This window comes from Capra hircus, chromosome 14 (assembly GCF_001704415.2).
Source record: "Capra hircus breed San Clemente chromosome 14, ASM170441v1, whole genome shotgun sequence".
NCBI lineage: Eukaryota > Metazoa > Chordata > Mammalia > Artiodactyla > Bovidae > Capra > Capra hircus.
This window is the reverse complement of record NC_030821.1, coordinates 17,958,427-17,974,437: the sequence shown is the minus strand read 5'-3', so window position 1 is coordinate 17,974,437 and position 16,011 is coordinate 17,958,427. Positions and strand designations below refer to the sequence as shown.

At 41.0% G+C, this 16,011-nt stretch overlaps 1 protein-coding gene across 1 annotated transcript; it reads left to right on the top strand.

Moving 5' to 3' along the window:
- On the top strand, positions 246-15,800 carry FBXO43 (F-box protein 43). The gene is given in 8 exon segments (XM_018058083.1): positions 246-263; positions 3,546-4,057; positions 4,322-4,382; positions 4,384-4,393; positions 6,496-7,978; positions 10,359-10,461; positions 14,987-15,193; positions 15,299-15,800. Coding segments are annotated over 8 exon segments (2,643 nt in total). The 3' UTR covers positions 15,548-15,800.

Genomic DNA, 16,011 nt, shown 5'->3' with positions numbered 1-16,011 from the left:
AAGCTAGGGCAAGCTAACATGTAACCAGGTGTCTTTTGCCCCCCTTTTTTTGGATGAGGAGTGGTATTAAAAATACCCTTTGACTATCTAAACGAGTTATGGTGTACTCTTTTACTCTTCAGTTGGAACAAAAGAAAAATTAACTACAGAAAGAGAAAAGGGCAATGTTTAAATGGTGTTTGGGGGTGTGTGGATTTTAACCACAGAACAAATTCCCTTCCCTTTTTACATTACAGTGGAGTGTGATGCAGACCTTAAAACAGGTAACCAAAAAGGAATTTATTTCTTTTTGACTGCTCTGGGTCTTCATTGCTTTGTGAGGGCTTTTTCTAGTTGTAGCAAGTGGGGCTACTCTTTTTTGGGGTGTGTGGATTTCTCATTGCAGTGGTTTCTCTTGTGGAGCACAGGCTCTAGGGTGCACAGCCTTCAGTAGTTGCTGCATGCATGCTCAGTAGTTGTGGTGCATGAGCTTAGTTGCCCTGCGGCATTTGGGATCTTCTTAGACCAGGGATCAAACCTGGGTCCCCTGCATTGACAGGTAGATTCTTAACCATTGGACCATCCCAGGGAAGTTCCAATAATATGGTATTATAGAAGGTGATACATGATATGGAGAAAATTCAGCAGAGGAGGATAGCAAGTGCTGGGCGGGGAGTGGCAAAATAGAGCCTGGATTGTAATAGAGACTTGTTTGAGGACCTAGAAAGAACACTCCTCCCTCTACCTGAATGTGTGACTGAGGCTTCAGGAAGGTGCCATCTTGAAAATGTGTAATTTACCAGTTCCTTACCATAAGTCCTACTGGTACCTCATACTTAACAACCTTGAACTAAATTCATCTTACTTTCTCCCAAACTTGTGCTCTGTTCCTCATTCCCCTGCTCCAGGCAGCTGGTTCTGCTGACTGAGTCGGGTCTAGGTTCTTCTCCACGCCCACTATGTTCCAGAGTAATACAGTGGATTCCAGTGCCCCTCTCACCTCCCTTCTTTCTGTCCTCCACTCTGCCACCAGAGTGGTCCTTCTAAAATGCTCTGCATTGCTGAGAGGATAAACTTCAGACTCTTAACATGCATCCAAAACTCTCCATGGCTTGACTTCTTGTCAAGAATTTTCTTTGCCCTTTCCTGGAACGAGTCAGTTTTTAGCTATAACAAGTTATTTACGGTTTCTGTAATGTGCCCCCATTGTTTCAATTCTCCTGCTCTTGCACATTTTGAGTTTAGAATCACCTGCTCTCTTGAAAGATGTCACTCGTCCTTCAAATTCCACCTCATATATCAGAGTGTTTAAGACTCTGTGCTTCCATTTCAAAGGGCATGGGTTTGATCTCTGGTTTCGGAAATAAGATCCCACATGCTGTGCAGGTGAAGCCAAAAGATAAATACATAAAAGCATATCACAGTCTTTGTATAGTCAACTCTGCTGCTCTTCTTCTATAGCATTAGTTGATCTCTTTCTTTTTGTGTTACTGCCATTCCTCTACTATAGCATTTATACCAGCTAGCCGTAACTGCGTCTTTCCATCTTTGTTTTCCCAGTACCTAGCCCAGTACTTTGGAGAAGGAAATGGCAACCTGCTCCAGTATTCTTGCCTGGAGAATCCCAGGGACAGAGGAGCCTGGTGGGCTGCCACCTATGGGGTTGCACCGCGTCGGTCATGACTGAAGCGACTTAGCAGCAGCAGCAGCAGCCCAGTAACTGGCACATTGAAAGAAAGTGAAAGTCAAAGTCACTCAGTCGTATCTGACTCTTTGTGAACCCATGGACTAAACAGTCCATGGAATTCTCCAGGCCAGAATACTGGAGTAGGTAGCCTTTCCCTTCTTCAGGGGATCTTCCCAACCCAGGGATTGAACCCAGATCTCCCACATTGCAGGCGGATTCTTTGCCAGCTGAGCCAGGAGGGAATCCCAAGAATACTGGAGTAGGTAGCCTATCCCTTCTCCAGCGGATCTTCTCCACCCAGGAATTGAACTGGGGTCTCCTGCATTGCAGACAGATTCTTTACCAACTGAGCTATGAGGGAAGCCCTCATTTGGCACATAGTCAAAGCTTAATAATTGTTAGTGAGTCTGATTTTTTTTTTTTTAATATATGGCATTTAGAATATCGAAGGGGCACCCAGATGGAGAAGTTCTGTGTTGCAGGAGAGTGGTAGGAGTGGCTGTAACTGACTTTAAAGTAACGCTTTTAACTCCTAATCCGAATTATGTAAGCACAGAATGGTAAAGTAAGAAAAATGTTATGTAGGACGCCCCATTTAGGGAATAAACAGAGGAAAAGAAGACAGAAAAAAGAAAAAAAGAGAGAGAGAGAGATTAGAAAGAAACTGCTAAGAGCAGAGGATGGAGCCTGGCACATAAAATATCCCTTTTTAGATGTCCTTTTTTTTTTTTTAAGCATAATCTAGTCTACAGATGCTGTAACCAAGTTAGTCATACCTTTCAGATCTTATCCTGTGTGTATCTGTACTTCTAAAGGATGGCATTCGGTTTGTAGCCTGCTTTTCACGCTTCATTTCATCTCTGGAAACATCTTCAAGTGAACGTTCTCCTACATTATTTTTAATAGTATCCCACAGTAGGACCTATTGGATTTCCCAGACGGCGCTACCGGTAAAGAATCCGCCTGCCAGTGTAAGAGACATGAGAGGCCAGTTCGATCCCTGGTCCGGAATCCCCATAGACAGAGGAGCCCGGTGGGCTACAGTCAGTCCGTAGGGTCGCAAAGAGTCGGACACGACTAAAGCAACCTAGCACCCATGGCGCCTAGGACCTGTTAACCTTTCTATACAGTGCTGCCCGAAGTTAAAACGGAGGTGGGGGTGGTGGGGGTTGTGCGGGGGTGGGGTGGTGGTGGGTGGGATGGGGGGCGGGAGGTTGGGGGTGCGTGAGAAAGAGCCTACCAAATTAGAAAGACCTAGGTGCCTCAGACGGGCTTTCCAGGTGGCGCTAGTGGTAAAGAGGGCTTCCCTTGTGGCTGTGGTTAAGAATCTGCCCGCAACGCGGGAGACCTCAGTTCGATCCCTGGGTTGGGAAGATCCCCCGGAGAAGGAAAAGGCTACCCACTCCAGTATTCTGGCCTGGAGGATTCCATGGTCTGCATAGTCCATGGGGTTGCAAAGAGTCGGACACGACTGAGCGATTTCCACTCACTCACTCAGTGGTAAAGAACCCGCCTGCCAATGCAGAGACTTAGGAGACGCGGGTTCGATCCCTGGGTCGGGAAGATCCCCTGGAGGAGGAAATGGCAACCCACTCCAGTGTTCTCGTCTGGAGAATCCCATGGATGCAGGAGCCTGAAGGGCTAGAGTCTGCGGGGTCACAGTGAGTCTGACACAACTGAAGCGGTTTAGCACGCACGCGGGTGCCTCGGTGCGGTGGGGGCGCGGAGGGCTGGAAAGCAGAGGCGGAGCTCCCGGGCGCACGCAGGGCCGGGGGTCTGCGGGGTCGCGGGGCGGCGGCAGGCGGGAGGAAGGGGCGGCGCGGCGCGGCGCGGCGCGGGGCGGGGCGGGGCGGTTACTCAGGGTGGGGCGGTTACTTAGGGCGGGCAGTTCAAACCGAAGGAGGGAAAAGGCGGCGGCCCCACGCGGAGCCGGCGTGGAGGTTGCCATAGCCGAGCATCCCTGGGGACGAGGCCGCGGCTCCTCGGCGGCGCTTGGGCGGCTGCCGCCCACACATCCCCGCCCGGCGCGGTGGGCGCGGCCGCCCCGGGGCCCCCAGGTGGGCGGGAGCGGGGACGCCAGGTGTGTGAGGGCGGCCGGCCCCTGGGCGTCCGCTGCCCTGCGCCCGCTCAGCTTCCCAGGGGCCGCGACGAGAGAGGCGCCCCGACGCGGTTCGCCTTCGTCTCGCTTTGGTTCCAGGCGACGCCGGCCCGTCCTCTTCCCGTTGGCGGCTTCCTGGGGCCCTGGGGCCGGCCTCCCTCCGCCAGCCCGGCCTGGGGAGAGTCCGCGGACCGACAAGCGGCCTGGTTGACGCCCCCGGGGAGACCGTTAACCAGCCACCCGCCGACGGCACCTCGGGCAGGACGCGACCGCGCAGCAGCTGACCCTGCGTGGTCAGAGAGCCGAATTGGGGCCGTTTTCCTCCGTCCCGAGACTAGCTGGCGCACACAGAGATATGACAATTTCTGTTGTCTGGAAAGCTGGGGGGAATTCAAAGTGATTTAGGCCTTTTAAAGCGTTAGAAAATAATCCCGATAGCACGTACTTGAGGTATCCTTCAAATCTTAGCCGGCATCGTGCTGCTACTGCACGTTTCCATTAATTGTTCAAAATTAGTTGTCTCTTTAAGTGGTATTACTTTGGCGTGAATTTTAAAGGCAAAGTGAGAAATTTCCTTTATCGGAAGCCTACGTAACGTTGGCGTCTAAGAACTCAAGATTTTACTGATGGTAAGATGTTGCACTTTAACAAATGAAGGAAATTCGGTTTTAATTACTTTAAGTACTTCATTGAGTTAACCAGTGTTTTTGTTTTTGCATTTTTAAAGAGCACTATAGAGATGTGTGTTCTTTATCAGGAGCTTGGTTTTAAAAATTGAATATTGAAGAGGCTTGTTTGTTTCATCAGTGAACTGTTGAATCAGTGAAACTGAGCAAGTCAACCGGCATTCCACGATTTTGCATAAATACTTTTGAAGTTTGAAAAACCACGTTTTGAGACCAGTGTCTTGGGTTGAAAATGATGAAAGATGGGGAAAAAAAAATGATGACACCAGAGAAAGCACGGTGGAAGCAATTTCAAATGGGTAGATGAACAAAAGGAAAATCGGAAGTTTTTTGTATGTCTAAAGCAAGTGGTCTATGGTTTTTAGCGGGGAGAGGATTTTATTTGCATCCCTGCTTTTGTTTCCATCAATTTGCCTCTCAGGTTCCCAAATTCGAGCATGGTGAGACACCTAGTGGTGAAGTAGAAGAATAGTTACATTTGTTTTAATTTTAAAAAGTTTTAAAAAGGCTCGGACCTAACTTTACCAAATGACATGAGAGAAAACTGTTACTTAATAAAGTGATTTTCGGAGAGTAGGAAACATTCGTGTGTGGAGGTGTAATTTGAAAACAAAAATTGTTTTAAAATATGAAATACAGAAAGCAAAATTTGATCATCTTGGCTGGTAAGCAGGTACAGAAGAGATCAGTGATTGTCACAATCTGAGGGAATCTAAATCAGAAGAGAACATATGTGAGATTTACCAAAATAGAATATAGGTTTTAAAAGTTGAAAAACACTTACTTTGCCCAGTAATAATGATCATTATACCACAAAGAAACAATTTGGTTTTTTGGTTAGAATAGCAATTAAAAAAAATGTATTCACTTACATATTTAACTGGAACTTAGGCATAAATAACTTTCCCATTATACTCAACTAACAATATATCTTCCCAGGATCTTTTAAATAGAGAACCATGTATTCGGTCTGGAGAAAACTTTAAAAGAATGACAGTTTTCTTCGTGTCCTTTGAATAATCTGGAGAAATAACTTTCTTATACTTTAAGATTTAATTCAAGTTTCTAAAAAGTTTAAGATTTAATTCAAGTTCTAAAAAGGAATGCAGTGATACTGTTGAAAACCTTAAAGAGTTTCCTTAAAGTGTTTCCTTAAAAAAAGTGAAATGTTTCCTAGTGTCCTTCCTTACAAATATAATACTGAATCACACTTCTTCTCTAAGTTATGTACTTAAATTCTTTATTTTCAATTTAAGAATATTATAAAGGGTGGGTTCCTGAGTAGAAAATATTTACCAGATGAGACACGAATGAGTATAACTTTCCAGGTTTGAGATGGCCTGTGGAGCTTTGGTTCATTTTGGTTAGCTCAAGAATATGTTACTAATTTATCAGTGAGCCAAAGAGCCTTTGCAAAGGTGAAAGCCTTGGAATTCAGACCTTGTGAATGGTCAGAAAGACCAGGTTTCTGAGACAAGCCCATGTTACAAGTATGAGTAACATTATCCTAGAGTTGCTTTGCTGAATTGCTGTTTTATAGTGGCTGCACTCACTTGACCAGTGGTCAAAATCAGCATATAGTTTTTTTTTAAGCATCTTTATTTACATTACAGAACTCAGAAAGGAAATATCCACTTGACTAAATATAGGCCAGCACAAAGAAGTCAGAATGTTGGAACTACAATAATGTACTTTAGCACTGTAAAAATTATAAGGTAATACTATCATCTAAAAATTATGCCATGATATTTTTTTTTTCCTCAAGCGTAGTTAATGAAAATATCTGTGCACAGTGCCTAGATTATGCTTAGTCAGGTAATCTGTGAACATTTATATCCTGGAAATTTTGGTTTTTATGATGTTGAAACACTGTCGTAAGTAAGATACACAGGAGTATATAGCAGAGGAGATTTGTTTTTTTAAAGTAACTTTTTTTTATTGCCATACAATTTTCCATAATCATCTGTGCTCATAACAAGTATTTTGGTATTAGCTGTCAGGCTATTAATTTCAAAGGAAGAATAAAATTTGTTTTCACTTTGTAGAAACAGAGATTTTGAAGATGTCAGAAAGGCATTCAGGTGAAGCCGGCACTGGAGCAGGAAATGAGGTGGACTCTCCTATTGTCAGGCTCAAGTCCTCCAGCTTTGGAGACCTTTGTTCCACATCTTCTTTTCAAGATAGTGGCTACAGTGAGCTGTTAAAATCGTGCAGCTTTGATAATACAGATAAAGAATTATTTGGAAAGAAAGAAAGAGGCTCAACATTGATCCACGAATATCCTGAAACTTCAAGTTTGGCCTTAACCCATAGTTTAGAGTCTCCCACTCAAAGAAAGAGATTTGTCTTCCTCAGGAAGGAAAATGATAAAACCCCAGACCTTTGTGAAACTCCTAAAGTCAGTGGAAAAAAACATTTGCTGCGCAGAAGATTGGACATATCTTTCTCTCTTCTAGACAGGGGTGTTGAATCACAAAGCAGTTCCCTCGAAAGCAGTACAAGCCAAGTTCCCAATTTAGAAAAAAATATTCCAAGCAGTACTTCAGGTTTTCCAAGGCAAGATACTTTTAGTTCTTCAGTTACTAGCACTTTGAGAACAGAAGAAGTAACTTCCAGCAGTCAAAAATTGAGACTTAATTTTTCTCAACAGAAGACTTCCACAGTGGATGATTCCAAAGATGACTGTGGCCTATTTGAAGTTGAATGTATATCTCCGATTCAGGGCAGTAATTTTAAAGACTCTATCACACATGACTTCAGTGACAGCAGTCTATGTATTAATAATGAGAATACATATCCTGAACTTCTGGGCTCTTCTGTTGGTGGAACAAGCTGTAGAACAGATGAGGACATATTTGTGACTCCAATCAGTAATCTTTTACCAAGTGTTAAATTTAATGCAAGTCGAAGATTTTCTCCTTCAGCTGGAGTGAGACGCAATATTTCGACCCCTGAAGACAGCGGTTTCAACTCACTTTGCTTGGATAAATCAGAAGATCCCCTATCTGAGCAAGAGGGCTCTTTCCAAGAACTACTTCAGAAACATAAGGGAACTCTCAAAGTCAGGGACGCCATAAAAAAGTCAAGGCGTCTTGGAAGATTGAGAAGACTGTCCACCCTTCGGGAGCAAGGCTCACAATCTGAGACAGAAGAAGAAAACCAGACCTACCTCTCTAGCTCTGAATCAACACCAGCGACCGCTTCAGACATTTCAGAGAGCCAACCGAGCAGTGACAATAAGAGTGAAGATTTAAGCTTTAAGAATTTATCAAAGACCCCAGCCTTGCAATTAGTGCATGAGCTTTTTATGAAAAGCAAAAGGAAAAGATTCCAGCAAAACGGTGCACATGAATTGTTAGAAGAAAGGGACGGGGGGAAAATTGCTGTACTACAGCGTGTACTTGCAGGACTGATTGGCAAGAAAATGGGTATAGAAAAGCTGGACATCTTAACAGAATTAAAGTACAGAAATCTAAAGCATGTTCTTGCTATGGTTTTAGATTCCTTGACTGCAGAAAGCCTATGTAGGTAAGATTTTTTTTTCTGGGATAAAACTGCCTTTTATCACTTTCTTTTTTTAAGGTGGAAAACTTTTCTGTTAGTTGAGTAGCTTTTTGAAATTTTGTTTTATGATCTCTGTTTTGGTTACTTTATATTTTATCAAAGATGGTTAAGTGAAATTCTTCAGTGTCAGAAATTTCAGTATCTTGAATGCTGCTTCATAAGTAAACAGAAACTGAGTCACATATATGGAAGTATTGAGGGTAGGAACTAGTTACAAGACTAAATTGAAACCGCTTATACTGGCAGTTTTGCAAAGTGCAGGACTATCAGAAGACAAGCCCCATCGGTATGCCAGGACCAGGAAGGAGAGAAGACATGTAGAACAGGATTTCTGCAAGGTCATGGTTGAGGCAGGACAAACAAGAGAGTTAGTCAGTCTCTTTTTCCATAGGTATATGTCAAGAGTTTGGTTCATCGAATCCTTATTCTTTTCTGGCTCCTACTTCTGTTGAAACCCTTCTTCACCTTTCCGCCATAAACTGCTGCTGCTGCTAAGTTGCTTCAGTTGTGTCCGACTCTCTGTGACCCCATACACGGCAGCCCACCAGGCTCCGCTGTCATAAACTAAGTGTAGGCTATTGCACAGAATTGTAGAATTTCATTGCTAGAAGTCTTCTGAAATGTCTAGTCCTTTCACGTATTTGCAGATGGGAAAACTGAGCTCTAGAGAAGTTAAGCGACCTGCCAGCAGTCAATCGAGGAGATAGGAATGGCTGCAGATCTATAACTGAGCCCTCTGATGTCTAAGCCTATATTTCCCCACAACCTCTTGTTGAGGTTTCAGTCATTTCAGAATAGTCTTGGTCAGGAATGTCTTTGGTGTAACCCAAATAGGATAATAAGAAAGATTAATGACCTATATGTCTATGCCTTAAAAAATGTTCAAATGAGATAAATTATTTGTTTAAAAAATTAGGGATATGGCTATGATATAGGGATTTTGTTTTTACACAACGGAATATTTGGATACAGACTAGTTAAAACTTGGGTGACCCTTTTAGGTGCTCACTTGTGGGACAAGTGATATTCAGTCATATTGCAATGTAAGTGAAAGAGCACATTGCAATAATTGCCTTCCCTGCTCATCCCTCAAGATTTCTAGTATTTGCACTGCAGAGTGCATGTGTAACTTGGCAGTGCTTATTCTTGGAAATGTGAGAGACGGACTCAGTTGAAATAGCTGAGGTGAACACCCAACTATATATTGATGGTTCATTTCTTTTCCATTAATGAGTGACTTTTTGCTAGTTCCTCTCCATCTAATACAAGGTGCCTGTGTCAGCTTAGAGAGGCAATGGTAACTGAGGTGGCTGGAAGGATAGTAGTTGACAACTTAGGTATAACCTGGGGCCCTCCATAACCTTCTCTTAACCTCATTCACTTTTATTGATAAATAAGCACTCACTGGACATAAATTATGTTTTTTTCTTTAGCTGCTTTGTTCTCATAAACTTTGGTTTACAAAATAGAAACTTTGTAGTGCTGCTCATAATAATATTTATTATAGCTGACCCTTGAACAACCAGAAAATATGGGTGCTGACCCTCTGGTGTGCAGCCTAAAATTTTTTTTTCTTTTTTTTTTTTTTGGCAGCCTAAAATTTAAAATCTTTGTATAATTTATAGTCAGCTCTCCACATCTGAGTTTCCTCTGTATCCGTGGTTCGGCGTCCCTGGTTTCAGCTGACCAGGGACTGTGTAGTATTTACCGTGGAAAAAAATCCACATGTAAGTGGACCCACAGAGTTGAAACCCATGTTGTTCAGGTGTGCGCTTAGTCGCTCAGTCATGCCTGGCTGTTTGCGACCCAGTGGACTGCAGCCCGCCGCACTCCTCTGCCATGGAATTTTCCCATGCAAGAATACTGATGTTCAGGGGTCAGCTGTATCTGGCACTTAGTAGTTCCAAAACAGGACTGATTGTTTTTGTGTTTGTTTACTCAAAATGACAGATATTTGTTAAATACAATAATAGGAGAAATTTATATAATCTCTTGCACTGTAGCTGATAATCATTTGTTGCATGTCATGTTCCAAGTTTTAAATATTAGTGTTGCATGTAAGTTAAATCCTCTTAATCAGTCTCCAGTGGACTCACTTGGGTTTATATGAAACTGTTTTATTTCCTTAACTGTTTGTAAGATAGTAACCTATCAATATGATGCTGATGTATTTTAATAGGTCTTCTCTCACAGCTATGCAAATCAAGTCATATTTTTAATGTGAAATTTTAGCTTTAAATTAACTATCCAAAATCTTTATAAACAAGTTTCTCTTATTGCCATATGTAAAAAATGCTAATTCTGTGGCATATATACAATATAAGGACTGATCTTTTCGTTGCAGTGTTTGGAAAGTGAGCAGAAATTGGCGCGAAATTATTGTTCAAGATAAAAAAGCAAATCGAAGGAGGAAATTACATATCACACAACTGAAAACAAATTCTGAGGTAATGTATATAATGCTATTCTAAAACATATTTGTATGAGTATCTGATAATCACATATGTCTGGACAACCTAATTTGGTTTTCCTGCTATTCTTTGGTCTTTCTCTTTATCAACATTCACTCGTAAGTTCTTTTTTATTCCTTTGGTCACACCACAGTCTTGCAGAATCTCAGTTCCCCCACCAGGGATTGAATGCCAGTGAAAGCCCAGAATCCTAACTACTAGGCCACCAGGGAACTCCCACATTCATAAACTCATTTCCCCCCGCCCCCAAACTCCATCTCTACCAAGTCCATAAATGGAGTGGACTAACTGAAATGAAGAACATCTTGCTGGGTTTTGTTGTTTAAGTATATATGCTGTTATCGGTATTTGATACCATTTTAATAGGATATGCCAGATCCTGTTCATAATTAGATATTGTTATAGCATTACCTATTCAGTCTTTTATGTGCTTCCCTAGTGGTTCAGCCGTAAAGAATCTGCTTGCAATGCAGAAGACCGCCTGCCAGCGCAGGAGACGCCTGTTTGACCCCTGGATTGGGAAGCTCCCCTGGAGATGGAAATGGCAACCCACTTGAGTATCGTTGCCTGGGAAATCCCAGGGACAGAGGAGCCTGGAGGGCTCCAGTCTATGGGGTTGCAAGAGTCGGACATGACTTAGTGACTAAATCATCCAGTCTTGATGTAGTATACTCTACTCAAGTATAGTCTTGAGTAGATAGTATATGCCAGTTGCTCAAATTACCGTGGTGAACATTTTTGACATGATCCCTGCTCTCTTGGAGCTTTACACCTAATATAAACAGGTGATTACAATACAGGTGTGTTAGAGGAAGCTCAGAGTTAGTTCTATTAGGACATTTAAAAGAAGTGTTTGATACTTGGGGATCAGGAGAAGGAAAAAATGCATCTCAGCTGAGACTTGAATAATGAGTTAGACGGGAAAGTTGTTTCAGCAGAGGGAATACCAGGAGGTGAGTGAGCATGGCGGCTTAGTACTTGTAAAGCATCATGAACTTGCATTTTCTTAAAGATTTGAGGTCCAGCCCTGAAGTTATAAGCAAATATCTGATGACTCGAGTACCCATATTTACTATGTATTCAACTTTTAGACCTTACTTAGGCATAAATACCAAGAGAAACTCAGAATTAACTTCCTTATTCTTATTCTAGTAAAAAGCATGTAATAACACAAGTAAACTTATACTTTGGCTAAATATAATTGAAATGAGGCATGTTGTGCTGTGCTTAGTCGCTCAGTCGTGTCTGACTCTTCGCGACCCCACAGACTGTAGCCCACCAGGCTCCTCTGTCCATGGGGATTCTCCAGGCAAGAATACTGGAGTGGGTTGCCATGCCCTCCTCCAGGGGATCTTCTGAACCCAGGGAGGGTACCCAGGTTTCCCGCAGTGCAGGCAGATTCTTTACCACCTGAGCCTCCAGGGAAATGAATCATAGTATAAACAAATATGAACACCCAGATACAGATTGAGGGTTTTCTCATTCCAAGGAAATATTAGGGACTGCTGTTAACTAAAGTATTGACTTTTATTTGAAGGCAAGTTTTATCTTCTCACCTATGATGATCCCTCACAAGCTACTTACTGCTGCAGCTGCTGGCTCTGGGAGCTTATAATATTGAAGATATTAATTGCCTTCTTAACATATCTTTTTAGAGTGGCACCCTACTGCTAAGGACAGACCAAAAAACAAATTTTTAAGCAAGTACCTATTAAGCTTTTAGCTTCATGCATTCCTTACATCCTATGTAAAAGAAACATTGGCAAGCCTTTGAGTAATTCTAGATAAAGTATTCTACCTTATATCCTACTTTTTAAAAAAACTTGGATTCCTAAAGAACTCTATTTTTTCCCTTGAGTTTTCCCCCTTATTTTGATTCGCTTTAAATTTTTAAAAAACTAAAAACAAGCACGTGGTTTAAAACATCAAATTGGACTTTGAAGCTTATAACAAAACATGTATTTTCCTGCTCTTCCTGCTCTTGATTCTTGCCTCATCAAGGCAATCAGTTTCAACTCTCTAGTTGTTCTTTTTCTTTTGATATTCACCTGCATATTTCTGAGTGGCGTGTCTTCACTGCTATTGCTTGTTTAGTTTTTTCTGTAGAGGAACTAGGTTAGTTCTCTAACGTCCCACTACTACCTGTCTACCCAGCTGTCTACCCAGCTGTCTACCCAGCTCTTCCTCTGAAGTCTTTTCTCCTAGTTTATGAATGTAATTACACCATCATTAGTGAATCAGGATTAGGTGCTGACATTATTAAGACTGTGTTGAGATTATTATGACTTTTTGATAGCCATAACATATAGTACAGTATGATTATACCTATTACACCTTTTTTCTTATATAACTTTTCCCCTCACAGTTAATAAGTTAATAATTGCCCAGTTTCTTTCTTTTTCCTCTCTTTCCCTTTCTCTCTCCTTCTCCTTCTCTCTCTCTTGCTCTTTCTTTCTTTTTAGTGTTTCTCTGTACAGATGCCTGACTCACCATCCGCCAGAACTGGAACTCTCCTCTGTGTAAGTCTGAATAAATCAGGTATTCTACCTGTTCCTTCTTTTCTTCAGAGACATCATTCCAGATGCCCTTTGCCCTCTTGTTCCCAAATGAACTGGCTGCTTTCTACCTGCACTATCCTAATGTATATCATTAACCAAAACAGAAAAATTATAAAACAAAGTTGTTTGATGGTTTTCCTCACATGTGTATAGTGTCACTGAAAGATCCTTACATGTGAAAAATAAATGGCACATGCACCAGTTACGTGTAATAGGATCTCATTTTATCTGTTTGCCTTGCAGCAGTGAGAATGACTACAAAATTGGAATATTACACTATTTCCATAAAATTTCTTAATTTACTGTAGTCTTTACTGTTTACTTATAATCATGGAAATGAACAACAGTAAGAGACTCCCCTCTCACATTTAAATATTTTCTGGTATGGTGGGAGTGCCTATATTTTGAAAAATGTTGTTACTCATGAATATTTGCCTTTGTTGACTGCTAGACCTTACACTGTTCAGAGATAGTAAGCTCTGGGAGGATAGGGGTTAGACTGTTTTATTCACTTGGCACCTATTAGAAGAAATCTTTGTTGAATGAATGTTCTTCTATGGCTGAAATTCGCTTTGACAATATATCTCTATTCATTTTTTGGTGCATGCATCATCACTGTATTTGCCAACTGCGTGGAAATCCAGTGGGTGTTTTCTTTTAGAGTGCTCTTGTGTCATATGCTTCTAGCCTAGGCGGCAAATCATTTATAGGATGTAACATATTGAATCCTTGAGTAAGTTCAACTGTATTCATTCTAATTTCTAAAAACCAGTAGTCACCCATTACACATAAGCCTATGTTGTTACGCTGTCAACTGCATAATTTTTCACGGCCAGCTAGCTTCATTCCTATACTTATCCTACTATCATTTCTCGTGTTCTACCTCTTCCCCCTTTAGGAAACAATTCTGGCAAAGGGAGGCTGTCAAGGGAGAGAAAACACAATGATAGGTGGACACTGGGGAAATTCACCTATAGTATATTTTATTTTAATAATTAGTTAAGAACGCCAGTTTGTTTAAAAAAAAAAACCTACAATGGTTTTTCTCATTTCCAACCTTAACAAAATAGAAGGCTATAAGTATTATTCACTGAAAATATTTCTTGGCTAACTACTTGAGTTGGAGAAGGAAATGGCAACCCACTCCAGTGTTCTTGCCTGGAGAATCCCAGGACGGCGGAGCCTGGTGGCTGCCGTCTATGGGGTCGCACAGAGTTGGACACGACTAAAGCAACTTGGAAGCAACTATTTGAGTAATGTGGAAATCCATTTCAAATAAGAGATATTTTTTTCTCCTTTAAAAATATCAAAGCTGTTTAAACTCAAGTGTAAAAATGAATCAAGTTTTGCAAGTGTTTGGTATTTGTAAAAGCCAGCCAAACAAATTGGGTTTCATGGTCTAACCAGGACCATTAATTTTCTGACATGTGGCTGAAGTAAGAAATCTTCACAGAATTCCATGATGTCCCATAGCAAATTTTGAAAAAATTTACCTCCTCTTTCACCTTGGGTTAAAAGGGGACTTGATAAACTCTGACCTGTGGGCCAAATCCTGTCCATCACCTGTGTTTTTATAATAAGTTTTATTGGAACAGCCCTGACCCTTCATTTACATATCTCTGTAGCTGTGTTTGCTAAAATGACAGTTGACTAGCTTGCAACTGTCTGGTCCTTTCCAGGAAAAATTTGCAAACTCATGCCTTAAACAGAAAAATAACCAATGATGCAGACTTAAAGCTAGCATTTATTGTTTCAACTTTGTATATTTCTTTGACTTTTAAATGCTAGATAAGAGAATTTTTTTTTTCTCTCTAAAAAGGAATGGTTTAGCGAGAAAATTCTAGTGGTGCAGAAATCACTTCCAAACATGTTACATGTGCATCTGAAACCTATCCTGGAACTTTCGATATGGCAGTGTTGACCCCTCTTGTCTTTTACCACAGGGAGCTGTATTAAATGTTGAGGATGCCGCCACTCGGCTCCATCTGTTAAATCGATCAGCTTTAAGGTCTGTGCAAGCACAGGCTAGGACACCAGGTTTTCAGAAAGAACAAGCTTCAACATTTTCTCCTTGGGGAGAAGTTTTGACACCTATAGCAAGCTCTTCTGTTACTCACTTAAGTAGTAGTAAACAGGAAGAATATGTCAAGGTGAGTATTTATCATAAGCTATTAGGAGTAACTATTTACAGAGTTTGAAATAAAGCTGTCCTCTATGCGAAAATGGAAGATTTAGTGTGTGTGCTTTTACTGCAGGTTGCCAAAACACTTTTTATTGATGAAGCGTTAAAACCTTGCCCAAGGTGCCAGTCCCCTGCTAAGTACCAGCCTTATAAGAAAAGGGGGCTATGTAGCCGCACAGCCTGTGGCTTTGACTTTTGTGTGCTATGTTTGTGTGCTTATCATGGGTCTGAAGAATGTAGTAGAGGAGCAGCAAAGCCAAGAAATAGAAAAGATGTTCTTCCAGGAAGTGCCCAGAGTAAGCGGAATTTAAAACGCCTCTAAAGAGACTTTAAATATAAAAGAAGCATTCCCTCTGAGCAACATTTTGTGTGACTTAAAATTATGAGTATTTTGAAAGCATGCAAATCTCCCCATCAATAACAGATGATGATTTATTTCCTGTTTTGTATATATTATGATCCATGTCATTGTATGTTTTCTTTGAAGTAGTGAGTTTTGGAAAAATCTAATTTTACTATGTTGTTTTTACTCATTTTAATAACTTAGTGTTTTTAAATAAAGAATTTTTAGTGTTAAATGTATTTAACTGTTTCATGTAAAATTTAAAAACTGTGCATTTCATCCCTATGTGTTGAAATGTTCTTCACTATTCACTTTTCAAAAATAGTTTTCCAGATAATATTAAAATTTTTGAACTTGAGACAGATGGCCTTATAGATTTCAAAATCTTTGAATATTTGACCTAAAATGAAATATAAATAAAATGTTTTCAGAAATTCTGTTGA